This window comes from Cryptomeria japonica, chromosome 1, assembly GCF_030272615.1.
Source record: "Cryptomeria japonica chromosome 1, Sugi_1.0, whole genome shotgun sequence".
NCBI classification, from domain to species: Eukaryota; Viridiplantae; Streptophyta; class Pinopsida; order Cupressales; family Cupressaceae; genus Cryptomeria; species Cryptomeria japonica.
Genome location: NC_081405.1, coordinates 268,652,100 through 268,673,339, shown reverse-complemented (window position 1 = coordinate 268,673,339; position 21,240 = coordinate 268,652,100). Strand labels below are relative to the sequence as shown.

At 36.5% G+C, this 21,240-nt stretch overlaps 1 protein-coding gene across 4 annotated transcripts in view; it reads left to right on the top strand.

The window, feature by feature from the left end:
- Positions 1 to 21,240, top strand: part of LOC131075735 (pullulanase 1, chloroplastic) — a 356,768-nt gene that overhangs the window by 173,007 nt on the left and 162,521 nt on the right. For all 4 annotated transcript variants that reach the window (XR_009113252.1, XM_058012612.1, XM_058012613.2 and 1 more), the window contains 2 exons: positions 18,582 to 18,653; positions 20,758 to 20,814. Coding sequence is in view for 3 of the 4 variants with exons in the window: in XM_058012612.1 (XP_057868595.1) it covers positions 18,582 to 18,653; positions 20,758 to 20,814 (129 nt within the window). In the remaining variant the exon portion in view is untranslated. The remainder of the gene's footprint in view (positions 1 to 18,581; positions 18,654 to 20,757; positions 20,815 to 21,240) is intronic.

Genomic DNA, 21,240 nt, shown 5'->3' with positions numbered 1-21,240 from the left:
GTTTAAGGTAGATCTGGGCAGTTTTGAGGCTCAACATTGCAATTTGGAGGACATTTATGACCAGCCGCACCATTCCAAGGCAGGCCGCACCATTGTAGCTAGCTTGTGGAACCAAATAAATAATCAAGAGGGTTTTAGAATCAGGAATTGCTTAAGAATTCATTGTTGGGATATGATTAGGGCAGATTAATGGCTCCTTGAGTGAATCCATAGCACATCTGGTCTACATATGCTTTTTTGTGGGGAAAAGTGGTCAAATTTGGTGACTTCTCTTGGCAAGGAATTGGAAATTATATTGGGTCTGCATAATTATTCACTATTTGTTTTTGGTAATTCATATTAGGATTAATAAGACATATTGGAGCTGTTGTCTCATTGTGGAAGCCCCTATATCAACTTTTCTTTCAATTCAGTCTAATAAAGAAGCTCAATTAGGCAAGCTCTGGACACTAGGTATGCAATTTGGGCCCCGTGTGGATTAAATTAGTCTTTTCTTGTCATATTGTTTGCTGCAATAAAGAAATCAGAATTCTGAATTTAATTTTCAGTATTTGTTTAGCTTGCTATTTGCAATTCTATTCATTATTGCATCTTCCAAAACCCTAAAACATCAAAGCCTCAAATATTCAGCAAACACTTGATACAATCTCTCTCTGGTCAAAGAAATTCAATAGAAATACCTATCAGATTGGGCCAATTCCTAGTTGGCATATTTCTCAAAGTCTCACATCTCTTCTTGGGCACAAATAAATGTCTACTCTAATTTATTTTAGGAACAAGTGTAAACACAAAGTCTTACAGCGTCCCTTGACAAGAACTTCACTTTAATCTATATTAATCTTTGATATTTGTAGCACAAAGTCTGCAAAGAAAATTTGATTAAGCTCTCAAGATTAATATGTAAGAAGTGCAATAATGAACTCAAAACTCAAGAAATTTACCACAAAGTCTAAATCTTTGAATGATTTTCTTCTATTCCTTTCAACTTCAATTTACACACAAAAGCTCAAAGTCTTCCTTGCTGTAAATTTTGGCAGAGTTTACTTGCTTGCTTTCAAAAGATAAAAATTACAATAGGCCTCCTCAAGTATTTATAGGAGAGAAGGCTTGAGAAAAAGAAGGGAGGATTCCAACTAACTTGGACATATTCAACAACTAACTAAGATTTATTCAAAATTACAAGTCCTATTCTAAATTGACTTGTAATTGGTTTACTTGTAATTACAAAAGTGCAAGTAATGAGTTTACTTGCAATTACAAAATTGTTTTTACATGTAAACTTGTCAAAATGAAAACTACAAATTTAACAATTCTGAAATAAAAACTAAGTGTCAGGAGTGTTGTAGCATGCTTAGCCATGTATTCTTCAAAATTATGGATTGTTCCTCGCAGCTCAGTCTCCATGGCCATGGCTTTCGTAGACGTCATGAGAGAATATCGACCAATCTGCAATGGGTTACTTGATGATACTCCCCTTCCAACCTTGTGTTGAATTGATTGTTGTGCATGAACTGCCATAATCTGTCTTTCCAACTCCATAAGGATGATCTTGCCAGTTGGGTACCTTGGAAGCATATATGGCTGTTCGCTGTAGCATCCAACTCTCATATAGGTAAAAGTTGGGAATTGAAGGAATAAGCAGCCATATTCATTTACTCTTTCCCATGCGGTATCAAACACTCTTCTATTCTTCAGTGTTTTATCAAATAAACACATGTAGTGGCCAGAGAAAGTATCTTGAACTCTTTTGTAATGGATCCTGTTGGGTCTCAAAGGCAGCGGATCATAATATTCCCACACAGTTATAAGCGAGCGATCACCCTTGGTAGAAAGACCAAGAAAATGTCTGAGTGATGCTGCTATATATACCAAGTATGAATTCATGTAGAAGGACAAATTGGTAGGAACTTTGGCAAGCTGTTCACACAAAGCATCATTGATAATCTCACCCCAAAAGATGTGCTGGGATTGCCTAATGAACACAATGAATTGATACATCCATGGTTCGAAGATATTAGAATTCTCCAAACCCATGATTCTGCTTAAGAGAGTAATTGTGTCACCAATCTCTCCCTTGAAATCACAGCGAAACAGCTTGGCCCATTGGGTGAGACAAGTCCTAGGTTCATGAATCCATTTATTAATATGACACTTGCATTCCTTCTCCCTCTGTACATAGTACTCTGCTGCACTTTCCTTTGAGATTTCCACATAAACAGAAGCTGTAGGTGTTGGAATCAAGGAACACTGAGGGGGGGGGAGAGGAGGGGGGGGTGAATTAGTGTTTTGCAATTTTTAACATTCTTGATCTGTCCTTTAAACCACTTAATGCAAATGAATAAAAGTAGAATGCAAAAACACAAAACAAATAACAACATAACACCAAGTTTTTTACGTGGAAACCCGGTTAAGGGAAAAACCATGGTGGGATTGAGACCCACAATATTAATATACCTTGTTAGAAGTATCATAATATTACATGAGAGGAATGCACATGCATTCAGGCACACTGCCTAGAGCTCATTGCTCAAATTACAATAAGGGCTACAACCTTGAAAGGCTCACATCCTTACAAATGATTACAGATAATAATTGGAATGTCTGAACTGATAAACAACATCTACAAATGCCAAAAACAATTCCGGTTAAGCACAAAATACTTTATCTACAACATTGCTCTGTTATGATATTCTGTTGTATTCCGGAGCACAAATCCTTCAACTGTGCACGTGAAACTGCGTACAATCACTCATATACACTTAACATACATCTACCAATATCAAATGTGATTAAATTAATCGGTCTTATATATCCGCAACCTCAATTTAGGTCTTCTTCTTGTCGGCCCAAAAACGCATAACATGCAAATGAAACATTTTACCCAAGTTGGTTCAATCCGATCCAAAACAACCGTGCGGACCAAAGCAAATTGTCCACACACTTTCCATATGTCGGCTTACTATCCTCGAACACACAAACAACCGCCAAAATTGATCCACGAGATTTCCTCAATGAATTTCCACACGTTACTGCAGATAAACATTGTTCTAACCAGAAAACTTGTCTACTGGACCTTCCAACTCAGTCAATACTAAACAACGAAGGCCATAAACCTGGAATAAGGCATATTACACATCCACAATGCTTCTTCGAGATCCACAACACCAAATATTGAACACAAATGTTCTGCCAGCCAAAACACTGTACACTCTGTCGGATGTCTTGTTCTTCTCACCGGACCTCACCGGACCTCAATCAATCTTTCGGTATGAATGAATCACGAACTGCGGATTGGATATGTGACATTAGTTGCCATCAATGACAATATCTGAACATCAATCCAGTGTTTCTTGCCAACACTAGGTACTTTGAAAATCTTCTCAATTGTTTTAGCATCCAGGCGAATAACATCACCATCATCATCTCTGATAGTTTTGGTTTCCTGATCAAAATGAGCAGCACAAGCAAGAATAAATTCCAGCTCTAGGGCAGCCATTGGGATAGAGGAAACAAGATGGATGTGGCTGTCCAATAAGTGCTGTATATTGTGATCCTTGGGTTTTTCAACCCTTTTAAGGAACTCTGACATGTCTACGTCTGATTTCTATATCTTTAATCTCCTCTAACGAAGAAGAAACTTGAGAAGGTGAAATCTCGTTCTGGTATTTGTCGTACTTGTACTTCATCTTCTTGTGGGAAGATCATGTTGGCAAATCTGTCATCGAACAAGAATATGTAATGCTGCGATGAAAATCCAGAAGTGTCAAAGCAACAACATGATCTACGAAAGAAGCCATATTATCTTTTTCAAATGGGAAAAACTTGAACTCTGACCCAAGCTCTAAACCTTTCAAAGGAGTAATGAATGAACAAGAGGCTTTAAAGATATGGCTTTTGGCCAATTTCGGATCTTGAAAGGCATATTGCAAGTGTGAAAATGGGGAAAAACTCTTGTGAAGACATAACTGCAATCGGGTTTTAAAATTCCGATTGCGAGTAGACTTAGAATGGAAAAAACATAATGGAAGATAAAAATCAATGAAAGTGGGACGAACGAATGTAATGGTGGCAATAGGGATTTTGACATGAATGAGATGTTGGAAATAAGGATTTTGACCGATGTTGACAAACTTGTGAGACCACGTGCAAGCATGAAAAAAGGCGTTTTCAGCTTGACAACTTGTATAGAGGGAATTTTTTTTACTTGTAATCAGATTTATAAAACCCGAAATCAAGTATGTGAGTTGAAAACTCAACATTTGTACTTTGTAAAAGAGAATGTTTACTCTTTTTACCAAATGGGAAGGACAATGTTACAACTGTTACTTGTAATCGGATTTCAAAAGCTTGAATTGAAGTAAATGTGGAAAATTTTGCAAGAGAGGGAAAACATACAAATTCACAAGTTGTATTTAGAAGGGCAAAACAACTTGGAAAGATTATATGAAAACCCGAAATCTGAGTAAGATCATGATTTATCTATCGAGTTGTTTGATCAAACAAGAACATAAAGAAAAACAAAAACACCCACTAGAAATCAAAATAAAATTGAAAACACATAGCTTGCTTGATCAAATGCCCTAGGCGAAAAGAAATGGAGAAGAGATGCCTCAAAATGCTTTATAAATAGACAACAATGCCTCCACGTTGCAGTGTTTATAGCAGGAAAAGCGGCTTGGGCGATCAGTGAAATGCCCAAAAAACGCTAAAGAACACGTCTCCTATTTGACGCCAAACACTTAGCATCTAAGTGACCAGGGTCAGCCGAATTTGAACCTTGAAGTTCGAAATTCGGCGAACTTGAAAAACTATGCAAAAAATCGATTAAATTTGATTAAATTCGAAAAAAAAATTAGGGTTTGTGATAAAGTGTTTAATTTTTTTTGGCTTGCGTTTTACGGTTTCGTCGCGGATTTTATAAATAGGGCGGCCGCAGGAGTTGCAGTCTGCCCGACCGCCACGCGAGTTGCCAACGGACCCTAGTCTGCTCGGCCACAGGAGTTGCTCGGCCGCCACCAGTCGGCGATGCCACCACCAGTCCGCGACGCCACCAGCTCGTGTCGCCACCAGTCCGCGACGCCACCTGCAATCCGCGACGCCACCGACCTGTCTGCGACCTGCACAGGTAGGCTGCCATTTTTTTTAGGTTTATTATTTGTTTTATTTATTTATAATGTTTATAATGTTCATTGTTTGTAATGTTTAAAAATTTATGATTTTATATTAATAGTTTGTAATAATATATTATATATTTTTATATTTTTTAAATTTTTTTTAGGTTTAATATTTTTATAAACAATTTAATAATGTTTATTATAAATTTTATTATTATTTATTTAATAATGTTGTTTATTTAATATTTTTTTAGGTTTATTATTTAATAATGTTGTTTATTTAATATTTTTTTAGGTTAATTAATAGTTTATACTTTATAATGTTTATTTATAAATTTATAATGTTTATTTTTTATAATGTTGTTTAATATTATTATTATATAATTTGTAATTTTATGTTAATGGTTTTTTATTATATTGTTTTATATTATATATTTTCATTATATATTTTTAAAAGGTTGAAATAAATGTAGTGTGTTTTTTAATTTTTCTTTCCAAACATGCAGATTTTCATTTAATGGCTCCTCCCAAATCAACTTCTGAGACATGGAAGCATGTGACCCGAAATGGAACTCACATCAAATGTAACATATGTCAGGCAAATATTATTGGAATTTTAACAAGGCTTAGGGACCACTTCCTTGCTAATACAGGGGGTCCAGGTGGAGGTGTTCAAGCATGCATAGGTGCGACTCCAGAACTTAAAGCTATTCTAGAGAAAGAGTTGGCTGCTTCAATGGTAGGCAAAATGAAGAAGGCACAAAAGAAACAGAGAATTGAAGGAGATATATCTAGATTCACATCTGCCATGTCTTCCTCTTCTGTGCAATCCGAAGCGGTGAGTGTACCAAAACAGAGTGGAACACTGAACAAATTTTGGAAACCAGTAGAGAAACAACAGGTGGATGATGCAGTTGGTGATTTGTTTTACACAAGTGCTATTCCATTCAATGTTGCGAGAAATCCTCATTTCTGTAATGCAGTTCAGAAAATTGTAGAGTTTGGCAAAGGGTACACACCCCCAGGTTCAGAGGCTATCAGGACAACTCTTTTGCAGAGGTCAAAAGATAGAGTGACTGAAAAATTAGCTGATGTCAAAGCCACTTGGAAGGAAACAGGTTGCACTATATTGAGTGATGGATGGTCAGATATGTGTCAAAGGCCATTGATTAATGTTTGGGTGTCTTGTCCTGAAGGTGTTGTGTTTTTGAAAGTCATTGACACCATGAACCACAAGAAAACTTCAGAGTATATTTTTCAAATATTAAAGGAAGCCATTCTTGAAGTAGGGGTGGAAAATGTGGTTCAAGTGGTAACCGATAGTGCAGCAAATTGTGTGGGAGTTGGGAGGCTGATTGTAGAGAAGTACCCACAGATATATTGGAGCCCATGTGCAGCCCATTGTCTCGATTTGTTGCTTCATGACTTGGCTAAATTCCCATGGGTAAATGAAGCTATTCATAGAGGGAGAGCAATTGCAAATTTCATACGGAATCATCGTCTCACATTGAGTATTTATAGGCAACATGCATCAAAGGAATTGTTGAGGCCTTGTGAAACAAGATTTGCTTCATATTATATCACTTTGAAAAGAGTGGTTGAAGAAAAAGCAGCTTTGAGGTCTGTTATTTGTTCCAATCAGTGGGAAAGTTCAGTGCTTTCTAAAGGCCCCAAGGGGAAGAAGATAGAGCAGATCATCCTAAACAGCAATTTCTGGGAAAGTGCAGCAAAAGTTTTGCTTGTATGTGAACCAATTGTTGATGTGCTTCGTCTGGTTGATGGTGACACTCCTTGCCTTGGCATGCTTTATGAAAGCATGGACCGGTGTAAGGAATCTATTCAAAAAGCACTAAATAATGAAGAAGCAGAATATATGCAGATATGGGAGACAGTTGATTGCAGATGGAAAATGATGCACACACCTTTACATGCAGCAGCTTGCTTTTTGGAGCCTAAGTTGTTTTCTATTGATAGAAGGGGTGATAATGAAATCATGGCAGGGCTTTACGAAGCCATTAGCAGGTATGTACCAAATCTAGAAATTGCAGCACTAATCAGAGATCAAAGTTGGCAATACAAGAGAGGAGAAGGGATGTTTGGAGGGGCAAAAGCCAAATATGACTCGCCACGTATGCCTGGATATAGATGGTGGATCTCTTATGGATCATCAGCTCCTGAACTGCAAGAGTTTGCTATTCGAATTTTGAGTCAGGGAGCAAGTTCATCAGCTTGTGAGAGAAACTGGAGTTGCTTTGACCACATCCATTCCAAAAAGAGGAACAAATTGGTGACTGGAAAGCTGGGAGATCTTGTCTATGTTCGCAGCAATTTGAAATTGCTGATGAACAAATCAGCAAAGAACACTTCTTTAGAACAAACTCTTGAAGGCATAGCAATGCCAGATGTAGATGAGCCTGACTTTGCAGATGATGAGTTGAGTAGTGATACAGATGATGATGATTTGGCATCCCAGCCAAGTGCTCTTGATGACTTAGAGTTATTTTAAAGTTCTAAAGTTTTTGACTGTTATTGTACCTTTTTGACAAAAGAACATCTTTGCAATAGTGAAAGCATATGTTTCCTACGGTTTATATTTTATAAATGTGTCATCTTTTTGTAATGATTTCAAATCTATTTATCAATGTTAAACTATTTACACAAATTTATAGATATATTACATATATTTATTAAAATTTTTTAAAAATTACATATGGCGAATTTAATTCGAATTTTATACATTTCAAATTTTTTCCACATCGAACTTCATTCGAATTTCAAAGCTGTCGAAGTTTGAATTCGAATTCGAAGCTGGTGACTTAGCTTAGCATTCAATATTGAATGCAACAAATGCCAAATGTGGTAGAATCCATGGGCAAAGCCCCCAAAAACTTGGAGTATATACACAACGAACAGTGAACATCAAGAATGCAAAATGGAATCAATAAACCCAAATCGCTGATATTCACATAATGCACTAATACTATGAGTCAAATTCTATGCTAAGAACAACAAGTTCGATAACAATGGGGAATAGAAATGTGTAATCGGGCTATAAAAATCTGACTTCAAGCGATGGGCATATGTTTTAAACTTCATACAAGTTTCAATGTATGAAAAGGAAGATAGGGAAAGATGTAGTCGGGTTATAAAAATCCTACTATATGTTTTTAATTCAAAACTTTCTTCCTCAAAAACCATTGAAAAACCTCCAAATTTGGGTTTCAAAAACACCAAAGCAAAAAAACATTAAAAGACTTGTAACAGGGTTTTAAAATTCCGATTACAAGTTTTAAAGTAAAGAAAAATAAAGGAAAGAGTAGGGGCTTTAAGGGGTAATTACAAGTTCTTATAAACTTGTAATTTTAAATTCACTTGCAATATGATCAAAAAGTCCCTACAAAGCAACTTAAAAGACAAATAATAGGAATGGAAAAGAAACAAGTTACAATTTACACATCTTTATAAGATTTCACTTGTAATTGTTTGAAAAAGTTCCTATTACTTTTAAAAGCAAAAGTCTCTTTTACTTGCAAAAGAAGGAAAATTTCCCACTCGTAGTTCAGAGATCAAAACTTGATTTTGGAGGAAAGACCAAGCAAACGAACTTAGGATGCGATGAAATTTGAAACGTGGATCAAGGATGAACTGAAAATCAGTCCAATTTAGAGAGAAGCAAGAATTTTGCCTCGAAAAGCATTCTTTAAAGTAAAATCTTAACTTCTGAATAAATTTTTTAAAGGGGTTGTCCAATTTTATGATCTCAAAATTACGGACAACACAATTGAGAATTGTGCGGGCTCTTGACATGTTACATGACACATTCGATAGAATGGATTTGGGACGCCATAGGGATAGGCGTGGAAGGCACAGCAGGTCAGTATCAGTTGCAGGGAGTCGTGGTAGCAGTAGGGGTCCTTCATCTCTGGGTAGTGCATCTATCTCACCTAGGCATGACAGAGCTCAGACCAAGACAACTGATAGACCTATGCTTCCTCGGTTCACTCCTAGAGATGAACCATCATTGGCTGACCCGCAAGATGGTATTGCATTTCAGGACACAGTTATGGTGGCTAGTGATGAGTGGGCGCGCTTACCAGCACATGTTAGAGATGCTTTTCTGCTGCACCAGTATTGTATGCATCACGGGGTACCATGAGGAATCGCAATGATAGGTGGCGCAGACAATAGCAAAATACTGAGTTGAATAGGGCTACCAGTAAGATCACCATGTCTACATTTGATGGTAGTGGCAAGATAAGTGCACGTGCTTGGGTGCATAAGTTGGACATCTACTTATCACTCAAGCCTATGCCATAGGAGGAAGCCATTCAGTTTGTTGTCTTGCATCTAGAGGGTGAGGCTTATGAGTGGTGGCATCACGGACTTGTGACCTAGAACCATGCACTTATACACTCAGATACTGAGTTTACAGAGCGATTGATAGCTAGGTTTGACCGCAAGGATTTGGAACTCTATTATAGGGACTTAGCACTTTTGAGGCAGACAAGACATGTGGATACCTATATTAACGAGTTCCAATGCATAGCAGTCATGGTACCAGAGATGCCCTATAGACAAGTAGTGATGCTCTTTATTGAGGGTCTACATGAGAGACTCCGAGGTTTGGTTAAGGCTTTAAAGCCTAAGACTCTCCAAGAGGCCATACAAATTACATTGGACCTTGATACCAAACCTCCTTAGAGTTCTTCTACACAACTACCGAGTGCACCACCCCGTCCTTGGATGGATCAAGAATCACGGAATGAATTAAGGAGGAAGAAATTGTATTTTTCTTGCAAGGAGCCATGGGAACTAGGTCGTAGATGCCTTGGGAAAGGCAAGGCACATCTTATAGAGGTCTTCTCTGATGGTGAGGGTGAGTAGATATAAGATACAGGTTCTGAGGGTGGCGGTGATGAGAATGCATTGGTCATTGCCAACATTACGATTACTTCATTGTTTGAGGTACCTTGGTATCATCCCTTCCGATTGAAGCAAACACATAGGGGACAACTAGTGGATTGTTTGGTAGATATTGGCGCTACATATAATTTCCCTAGTGAGCAGTCAATTGAGAAGTTTGGATTACAGGTTGAAAAATTTGCAGGCTTTAGAGTGACAGTTGCTAGTGGTGGAACCTTGAGCTGTACTACAAGAGTTCCAAAACTCAGCCTTCAATTGGAGGCCTATCTTTTGACTGATGATTTTTATGTGATCAAGTTAGAGCAATGCGATGTGGTTCTAGGCATGTAGTGGATTCAATCTATTGGTAGGTGCACATTTGATTATCACAAGATGCAGTTGGAGTTCTTGGTGGATGGGAAGGAAGTGGTGTTGAGAGCTTCATTGTATGGCAAGCCTAAGGGAATGACAACATACCGATTGGAAGCCAGTAATGGTACATCTTCTAGTAGAACAAACTTGAGACATTTTGGGGTAGCTGATATAGAACAGTCCTAGAGGATGAATGAAGGATGGTTGGCAAGAGCCAGACAAGCCAAGTTGATAGCTCATCAGGCTAAGTTTCAACTTCAACACATTCATGATACTCAACATCATATTAGTAAAGAGAAACAAGAGTTATCTAATTCTGATTTTTCAGATGAAGTTGGTCAGTCCCTATATAATGTTGAATATGAGACTAAAGGAAGGGTAGTGAAGAGCATGTTTGTTAGCACCAACTTGAATGGCTCCAAAGGAATGGATACAAGGGAAATATTCAGTCTTGATTTTCAGATTATAACAACAGTGATTCATTGTTCTTTTGTCATGGCATTGATGCATATAATCATGGGGCCGTGAGCCATATTAATTCTGTAGTGTTGGATAAACATGATGCATGCTTTGACTCTTCTTATGATGGCATATATACTTCACTGTTGAGGTTGCTACCCGTTACACATAATGTGGCAGCATTATCCTTGCTATATGATGGTTTGTTTGATATCGCACTCTCCTACTTCAGCTCCTACAATGGATTCTTCATTTTGGTATTGAATCCGGGTATTGATGTGCTTGGTACGTCATTCTGCAAGAGTTTCAGGATGTTACTTCATGGTTTGTGGAATTTGAATCACTTAATCTCTGTGGAACAGTAGATAGTTTATGTTTGCTTGAGGGCAAGCAATCCCGGGAAGGGAGGATTGTAATGTCCCCACTTTCTAGGACATCATCCAGATGCACAGTTTCACCTGTTAGCTTCCTTCGCAAGTGAATCCAATGGTTAGGAGGTGATGGAGAGTGCAAGGAGGCCCATACTTAGCCAATTTTGGCTTGGTCGTGTTGATTTTACCAGGTTTTATTGGATGTATTTTAATCTATATATCTGATTCAATCTGATACTTGCATTCTTGGAATTCTATGTGTTCTCAAATTGAATAACATTATACTACATATATTCCTTTGGAGAGGCATGTCCTTGAACGAACATGTCTCTCCTTTAATTATAATAATTTAATCAATATTATAATGTTTCATCAATCAATTATTAATTTAGAATAATATAATAGATTAATATTGAATATTAAATTTTATATGATTAATAATAATATAATAATATAACATAATAATATATTATTATTAATCAACATATATTATATGTATTCTAAATGATCATTCGACTGAAGCTACAAACATTAACACTCCCTCTTAGCTAGGGAGGATGATCAGACAGAATGTGTAGTGATCTCCCATGTCAACACTTATGGCCCTCACCATAGCTACACAAAACATAATTAACACTCCCTCTTAGCTAGGGAAGATAAAATCAATGCAAATGCATTAAGTCTAGATTAATTATGGAATAGAGAAAATATTATCTCACTATGATATCAGGAAGTATGGTATAAAGAAGAATATCAAGGCACATGATATTCACCATTACTCAAAAAATATCATCTCATGATATTGGGAGTATTTGCATCAACCATATGATGCTCATTACAGGGGACCATAGTCTCAAGGTGTGAATTTGCCTCCGTTGGCGATTCTATTCACAAGCTCTTGCGTGGACTGCCTCTGTCAGCGATTCTATCCATAAGCTCTTGTATGGATTGCCTCAGTCGGCGATTCTATCCATGAGCTCTCTCGTGGATTGCCTCAGTCGGCGATTCTATCCATGAGCTCTCACGTGGATTGCCTCAGTCGGCGATTCTATCCATGAGCTCTCACATGGATTGCCTCAGTCGGTGATTCTATCCATGAGCTCTCACGTGGATTGCCTCAGTCGGCGATTCTATCCACAAGCTCTTATTTGGATTGCCTCAGTCGTCGATTCTATCCATGAGCTCTTAAGTGGATTGCCTCAGTCGGCGATTCTATCCACAAGCTCTTACGTGGATTGCCTCAGTCGGCGATTCTATCCATGAGCTCTCATGTGGATTGCCTCAGTCGGCGATTCTATCCACAAGCTCTTACGTGGATTGCCTCAGTCGATGATTCTATCCACGAGCTCTCATGTGGATTGCCTCTGTCGATGATTCTATCCACAAGCTCAAGTTATTGTAAGATCGTCACCTTCCAATAACCTCAAAAATAAAAGTGGAAATCATTTGGAAGTCGTCACTTCCTTATGGTTTACATAGGGCCCATAAGGCATTAAATAATTTCATTAGTATAATAATCAATTAAATCAAGTTTTACCTCAAAAGTGTTTCACCTTCAATAGTGAAAATCCCTCTCAATCACTATGATCGAAATTGTCACAAGTTGATTGAACCATCTGCTCCCTCTGAAGCTCAAGTTCTTGTATCAACCTCTTGTCCTCTTTTGAAATGTCAGACTCCCTCTGCATCTGGTCTCAATCATCAATTCATTGATAAGCATCAATTTATTTCTCCCTTTAATTCAATTTTATTTTGGTTTCGTCCTGAAGTTATGTCAGAGAGAGATTGCAAATAGCTCATAAACTAAATTATCTCGAACAGAAATACCAATGATAGAAGCATACAAGATTTTACTAGCCAATATTATAGCATAAATTACAAACTCAATAATTCATGTGCCTTAATAAAACATGGAATACTTATCTTAAGTTTAAAACATTTCCTTTCGTAAGGCGAGCCCATATAAGAAATATCACGCATGAATCATCTCTCATCATAATTCCCTTTGAATGATGTAGAACATTTTCATAATTTTGATCAACACTTTCATTATGATCTGCCACACACAGTTGTTAATAACTTTTGCAATTTACCAAATTTATACAATCTCTTCGGTGAGATGTTAGAAAATATAATTACAAACATTTCCTCCAAGTTATAGCCAGTTCCAACGGTTAAAACAAAAGTTATGACATTTTCCCCAAAACTGCTAACCCTAGGTAGGGTTTCAAGTGACCTGCACCAAAGTCGTCATATCTTGCACAAAACTGAATCAAATTTGATGAGATAAACATATTTGAAAACTAGAAACACAGATCTTTCCATCCATATATTATAGTCCTTATTTTGAGGCCAACCAAAGGCCATACAATGGCATATTTTAGACTAAAAATTCTAGAAAAAAAAACTGAATTCTCCAACCCTCTCGAACCTCCAAATTAAACTTCACAGGCCTGAGCTCTGATACCATGTTGATTTTTCCAGGTTTTATTGGATGTATTTTAATGTATATATCTGATTCAATCTGATACTTGCATTCTTGGAATTCTGTGTGTTCTCAAATTGAATAACATTATACTATATATATTCCTTTGGAATGGCATGTCCTTGAACGGACATGTCTCTCCTTTAATTATAATAATTTAATCAATATTATAATGTTTCATCAATCAATTATTAATTTAGAATAATATAATAGATTAATATTGAATATTAAATTTTATATGATTAATAATAATATATTATTATTAATCAACATATATTATATGTATTCTAAATGATCATTTGATTGAAGCTACAAACTTTAACAGGTCGCTCTAATTAGAGTGAATTTTATATTAAAATGTTATAAAGTTACTTTATGTGGAAAGAAAAAGCAACTTTATAAATGTCAATAAAGTAACTTTATAAAAGTGCATTATATAAAGTTAATTATTTAAGTGGTTGGACCCCACCTTGCACACCCCCCTAGGAAATAAGTTAATTTATTTTTAAAAGATGTTCATTGAGCATGAAGAGGAGGCCCGCAAGCTGGGCGTAGCTTATGAGGGGAATATTCTTTTGGTTCCAAGCATCCATCTCCCAAAAGTGGCGTCTAGGGTTAGAGGAGATTAAAGGAGAGACACGGGCATTCATTTTGATATATTGTGATTCATTTTTTACTTTTATTTTTCTTTGCAGCACTCTACAACAGCAGGTACAACAATGGGAACTCAAAATTGAGAACATAAACTCTCAATTTTGTTGTGGTTGGACGATAACCCATCCATTTGCAGCACTTTGGCACCAACATTGCAATTTGAGGCCCAACATTGCAATTTGGAGGACATTTATGACCAGCCGTACCATTCCAAGGCAGGCCGTACCCTTCTAGCTAGCCTGTGGAACCTAATAAATAATCAAGCGGGTTTTGGAATCAGCAATTGCTTGAGAATTCATCGTTGGGATATGATTAGGGCAGATTAATGGCTCCTTCAGTGAATCCATAGCACATCTGGTCTACATATGCATTTTTGTGGGGAAAAGTGGCCAAATTTGGTGACTTCTCCTAGCAAGGAATTGGAAATTATATTGGGTCTGCATAATTCTTCGTCATTTGATTTTGGTAATTCATATTAGGATTAATAAGACATATTGGAGCTGTTGTCTCATTGTGGAAGCTCCTATATCAACATTTCTTTCAATTCAGTCTAATAAAGAAGCTCAACAAGGCAATCGCTGGACACCTTGTATGCAATTTGGGCCTGGTGTGGAATAAATTAGTCATTTTTTGTCATATTGTTTGCTGCAATAAATAAATCAGAATTCCGAATTTATTTTTCTGTATTTGTTTAGCTTGCTATTTGCAATTTTGTTCATTATTGCATCTTCCAAAACCCTAAAACATCGAAACCTCAAAAATTTAGTAAACACTTGAAACAATTTCTCACTGGTCAAAGAAATTCAATAGAAAAACCTATTAGATCGGGCCAATTCCTAGTTGGCATCTTTCACTAACCCTTACCCAAATGGTAAGCGTTAGCCTGTCTCCCCGAACCCCAAAACTTGAAATCCTTCTCTTGCTTCCCTCTTGTCCCTTTAGTATTTTGGACTTCAGAGTTCCGAACTTCTCGTCCTTAGTGATAGTTTCTTGAAGGCTCAATGTGTGATCTTTGATGACCAACAAAACTTCCATATGCGTGATCGACAGTCAAAGATGTTAATGCTTCATCAACTCCTATAAATTTTCTATCTCAATTCATGGAGCTACAGGGGTGCATTTAACACGTTTTGCCTGTTGCCATCAAATTGAGTCTGAGGCCATGCCTATTTATGGTTGCTTGATGGTCTTCATGTCATGTCTGCATGCTCTGACCTTGGATTGTCAGGCAATCCACCTTCGAGATGTACTTTTCTTCTTGGGATTGCTTTGTCAGGGTATGGCTAGGTTTCTTTCGTGCACAATCATGTTAGATTCGGCCGCTTGTCTATCTTATCAAATTGACATCCACCTGTACACGCATGAGTCAAGGTTTCCCCTCTTTGACTGTTGGTTTCTTTTTTGTGACCAGTTTTCTATAAATAGGCTGTTAAGTGTCATTGTAAGGGGTTCTCTCCTTGCTAGCCTGAGCTATCCTTTGTGCTTTCACTTCTCTTGAAGATTTGTACGTTTTCTTGCATTTTTGTAAATTCTAAGTTTTGCTGTTGGCTTTTGAGTGAATTGAAATCATCATTCTTGCCTCTCTTCAACTTGCACATTTTGTGTATGTGTTCTTATGTAATGTCCCATTTTAGGATAACTAGGAATATTGGGGCAATTACTTCAATTCTTTAACTTACAATATCTGAATTTGAATTAAATCTATAAATATGTATAAAATAACAATTAACAATTCCACTGCCTATTTCTGATATATGCAATTTGATTATGCCAAAGTGAATTGGAATGTCTTGCACCTAGTGCAATGATTAATTGCTATTTCAGATGTAAATATGAATAAATAAGCAAAAGGAAACTCAATGTTTGAGTATGATAATCTTGAATATTGCTGTGTCTGAATAGATTCTTTATGTACGTGCAAATAGAGATCTGCTTCTTGACGATAGCAGTGATGCTTTAAAGAGCTGTGTCTGATATGGCAATGATAATATGCTGATGATCTTCTCCTATCACTTATAGTGATGAAGGATGATTTCTGTTTCTGATTATGACTTGGGAAATATGCAATGTCTAGTATGTAATATCGCTTGAAGCGATGTTTTTTCTGTTTTTGATATGGAATAATCACTTGCAACAATTATATGATATGGGGTTTCTGATCTTGGCAGTGAGTCATTGCAATGATGATGGGGTTGTCTCTAATATAAATCTGATTGGTATATGCATCCAATTATGGGGCTTTGGCCTTGCTCACTTCGAGGTCTTCCAAACTGGAATAAGAAATTATATTAAAACACAATCAACCTCTTCTTGGAATGAATTGTATCGTCTAAATATACGATGAGGAATGATGTCTAAAGCATAGTTTTAAAACTCGTGGACTTGCCACGGACTCGCGGGTCCATTGGTGGGCTGAGCAAAACCTGAAATCCCTTTGTCAGATTTTGGGGTTAGGGAAACCAATCTAACACTTACCAAAAGGGTAAGCATTATCCTGTCTCCTCGAACCCCAAAACATCAAATCCTTTCCTTTGTTAGATTTCGGGGTTCGGTGAAATAGTCTAACCTTTACACAAAGGATAAGCGTTAGCATGTCTCCTTGAACCCCGAAACACTAAATCCTTCTCTCGCCTCCCTCTTGTCCCTTTGGTCTTTCAGTCTCCAGAGTTCCCAACCCCTCATCCTTAGCGATGGTTTCTCAAGGGCCCGATGCCCGATCTCCGATGATCAACAAAACTTCCATATGGCGTGATCGACACTCAAAGATCTTAGTGCTTCATCCCTTCTTGTAACTTGTCCATTTCGATTCGTGGAGCTATAGGGGCGCATTTAATGTGTTTTGCAGGTTGCCATCAAGTTGAGTCCAAGGCCATGCCTATTTATGGTTGCTTGATGGTCTTCATGTCAAGTCTGTGTGCTCCGACCTTGGATTTTTAAGCAATCCACCTTCTCGATGTACTTTCCTTCTTGGGATTGCTTTGTTAGGGTATGGCTAGGTTTCTTGCACGCACAATCATGTCAGATCCAATCGCTTCCCTGTCTTCTTCAACTTACATCCACCTGTAGACGCATGAGTAAGGGTTTCCCATCTTTGATTGTTGGTTTCTTCTCTGTGACTCGTTTGCCATTAATAGGCTGTTAAGCCTCATTGTAAGGGGTTCTCTCATTGATAGCTTGAGCCATCCTCTTCTCTTTCACTTTTCTTGAAGATTTGTATATTTTCAGTGTAGTAAATATACATAACTAGAATAAGGCAGTGACCCAATCGGAATTAGAGCACTTGGTGCTTAATTATCTACTAAGCACACCAAAGTAACCTTTATGATGCCTATTCATTTTTGTTAGTAATATATGCTTTTTTGTTAGTAATATTTCCTATATTTAGATATTGGAAAAAACTATAAAATTTAATCAATTTATCGTCAAAGGTTACAATATTTTCAGAATGTAATAACTAAACATTTTCCAATCTGAAATTGAAACAATTGAGGAAATCGCAATAGATTTTGGTTTAAGTTTGGATTTTGTAACTTTTTATGTCTGCACTAGTCTTGGTATCAGATGATGTAAGAATAAAAATCATAAATGTTGCGAGTTCTCTATGAGAAAGAAAGGGATTTAATGAGAGCATGTTAGTTTTTATTTTAGAACTTTGCTTGTATGAAGAGTTTAAAATTAGCCTATGTGTGATTATCATAATTGTTGCATTAGATGTATATTTTATTTGCAATTATTGTGGCCAACCATGTTTCCTTTCTTACCCTGCTAAATGCAATAGAAAATCCTCTCTAGTGGGGGACATTAGGAAAATGTCATTGTCATATGTATCGTAACTTGGGGGCCATTTAATATGATATTTTTGGAATCCTTTCTTGTCTAAAGTCATTTCTATCAGGTCAGATTCTTTAGGCTTAACAAAGCTGGTGTAACCAAAGCTGATGCTTTTTGATAAGTGTTACTTCTCTCCTCATAAGCGATGAATCCTTGGCAGATTTTGAAAAATATGCTGGTTTTGAGGAAAGCACAATCAACAGCAATAAAGTGTTTCTTGGTTTTTATTCTCATGCATGTCACTTGCTTGTGAAATTATTGCTTTTAAAGGACTAATTTGTAAAAATCAGTAAGAAGAAAATTCTAATGACAAAGATGTTTGTGTATGAGCAACAATGCTATTATAATGTTTGAAGGTGTAGCTTTAATGTTATTTATTTCTCCATATTGTAGCCTAATGAACATGACCATGGTCGGAAGGATGCTGTAGCAAAGTATCTGGCATCACAAGCTGATTGGATCTCTGTAAGTAATTTCTTGTACTCTTTAATGATTTAATTAATTCAGCTCCTTTTTAAGAAGCATTGATAACTTTTTAATGTAGATCCACACCATTCATCACACAAGCTCATGAACTTGTGTATCACAGTTGCCAATGATATATTTTGTATGGATTTGCATGCATGTTTGCGTGTTTTTGGCTTTCCTTTTTTCACCAAGCCACACACATATCTAGTAACATTAATCCTTGATAATAGATGTGGTAAATTCAATTGAAATTTTACACAACAAAATTCAACAGTTGCAATTAAGAAGGTATTGAAAATAGAAAAGAATTAGTCCATAATACCCCTAAGCTCCAAAAGCTAGCCCTTTGAAATTTTTCACAACCTTATAATGCTTCAAGCTGTGAGTGCAACAGGGGTTTGACAACATTCACACAAACAAACTTGATAAGTTGATTCAATAACACTTCAATAACCTAGTTTTTGTGCAATGCAACTTTTGACTTTGCACAAGAAAGGTGGAGGACAAAATAGAGAAGCCTATTGATTTGGATGAGATTGATCCCTAAAGTGATTGGACCATGCAAGATGATGAGCCCTCCTTGTTTATAGGGGATGCAATTGCTGATTTTGAGAGGTAGGCTATGGAGGATGTGGTTGTAGTAGAAGCATGGTAGATTGGACTGTCATTGGATGGCATTGATATTGCAAAGGAGGAGTCATTGCCATCTAGTGGCAAGTTGGGACCACAAGCATAGTCTACTAGGACAAGTCAGGAGCTAGAATTGAGTGCGAGGACCATCTGTCATGCAACTTTTCACTAGAACAGGGAAGAAGAAATTATAAAAGCCTGTATAATTTTTTATTTGCCTAGATATGCAATTTATGGTGATGATTTTCAAAGGCAATCATTATAAATTCATAATAGTTATCAGTTAGCAACTAGCCATTGTGTCTGACTCACATGATGATGTAAGTTTGTAATCCATGTGTATTCAACAATCGAATCTAATAGAAAACACTTTCCCATGGTTTTTTAGATTTATTTGATACATTTTGTAATTAAATTTTGCAAATAAATTGTTCTTTAAAGAAATTTAAGTGCCTTTTTAAGTTGCCGAGGTCGATTTTTTTGGCTTTATGAGTACTTGCTCTGTCTGAGTTTGTGAACAATGGTACACTGTTATTCAGAAACTATTTTCTTTCTTTCTGTAGCTGTATACAGTAATTGAACAGCTGTGAAGTCTCTTGTATACATTTGCTCTCTGTAGTATGTACTACTGTATGTAGTCAAACAGAAATTCATGCAATTTCTGTGGTGTGAATATTAGTAGCATGAAATTGTTAGTATGATATCCATGAAATTGGATTATGATCCTTGGATTTAAAGTTGTAGGCCAAGTACTGTGTATTCACTTCTCTCTTTTTGGTGTTTTCTGGCATTTGGGAATATCGATGTAAACATACTTCTATGACTCAATGGTCGATGTCCCTGTATCCAATGTGGACTAGGGATTGGCAATTGTAATTCAAAACAAAATCTTATGTAATGTAGTATTCTGTTCTTTCTAAAAAATAAAAATCATATCATAGGTATGAAATGAATTATTATTTTTCATTCTTATCTGTTATCATTCTAATAATGCCAATGAAGAAATATCTGCTTGAAATCTATTCTGCCCTCCGATCTTAAGTTTTTTGGCCATCCACTCTGACTTCCACTGATCGGAGTCATCAACTATAAATTTAAAGTGTTGCCAAAAAACATAAGATTATCTGCGCACCACACATCACTTTAGACAACATGATGATGGCAATAGAAAGGCTTTTATATAACTAGGAAAATACTTTATATTCTTAGGCCTCTCCAATCATAACTGGAATAGGGTTGTTGGTTAAGAGGCTAAGACATATTTAGTGAAGATTACATTAGAGTTATCCCCTAAATCTTTTTCAGCGTCACATTATTAGCAAGTTAATTATTCGTTTTGACTTTAAGTATCTGGCTTCCAACAAATATTTAAAAGACTGGCCTATCGCTTCCTTCTTATTGGTTCTCTGTCATTTCCTTTTATGCATATATAGATTTCTGCAATTTAATTTGAAAATTGAATTTCTTGCAGGTTGGGTTGGCAGGCAACTTAAGAGATTTTGTGACCATTAACTATGAAGGAATAGAGGTATGCGTTCTTTAGTCATGTTATGGGATGAGATAGGAATATTTGAACCGTTCACCATGGTTTATGTGTGTGTGTGTGTCTACATACACATGCACATGCACATATGAGTTTGATTCTAATTATGGTGATAATTTTCACAAATATATTTAGATCACATTATTAGATGTCATCAAACTAACATCACCATTATCTTTTACATTCATGAAAATTCTTTCTTTACAACAAAGATGTGAGAACGCAATGTAATATGAGTTGAGCACAAAAGATGAGATGTTTTCTACTTGAATTCATCAGTGTTATTAACTTGCAGATTCTTTGCTATAACTGTTTGTCATCATGGCTTTATATATTTCTCCGTGCGTCCGTAAACAAAAGAGTATTTCAGCCTGAAGAAATACAAAAGAGAAGAACATTTGCATGAAATAT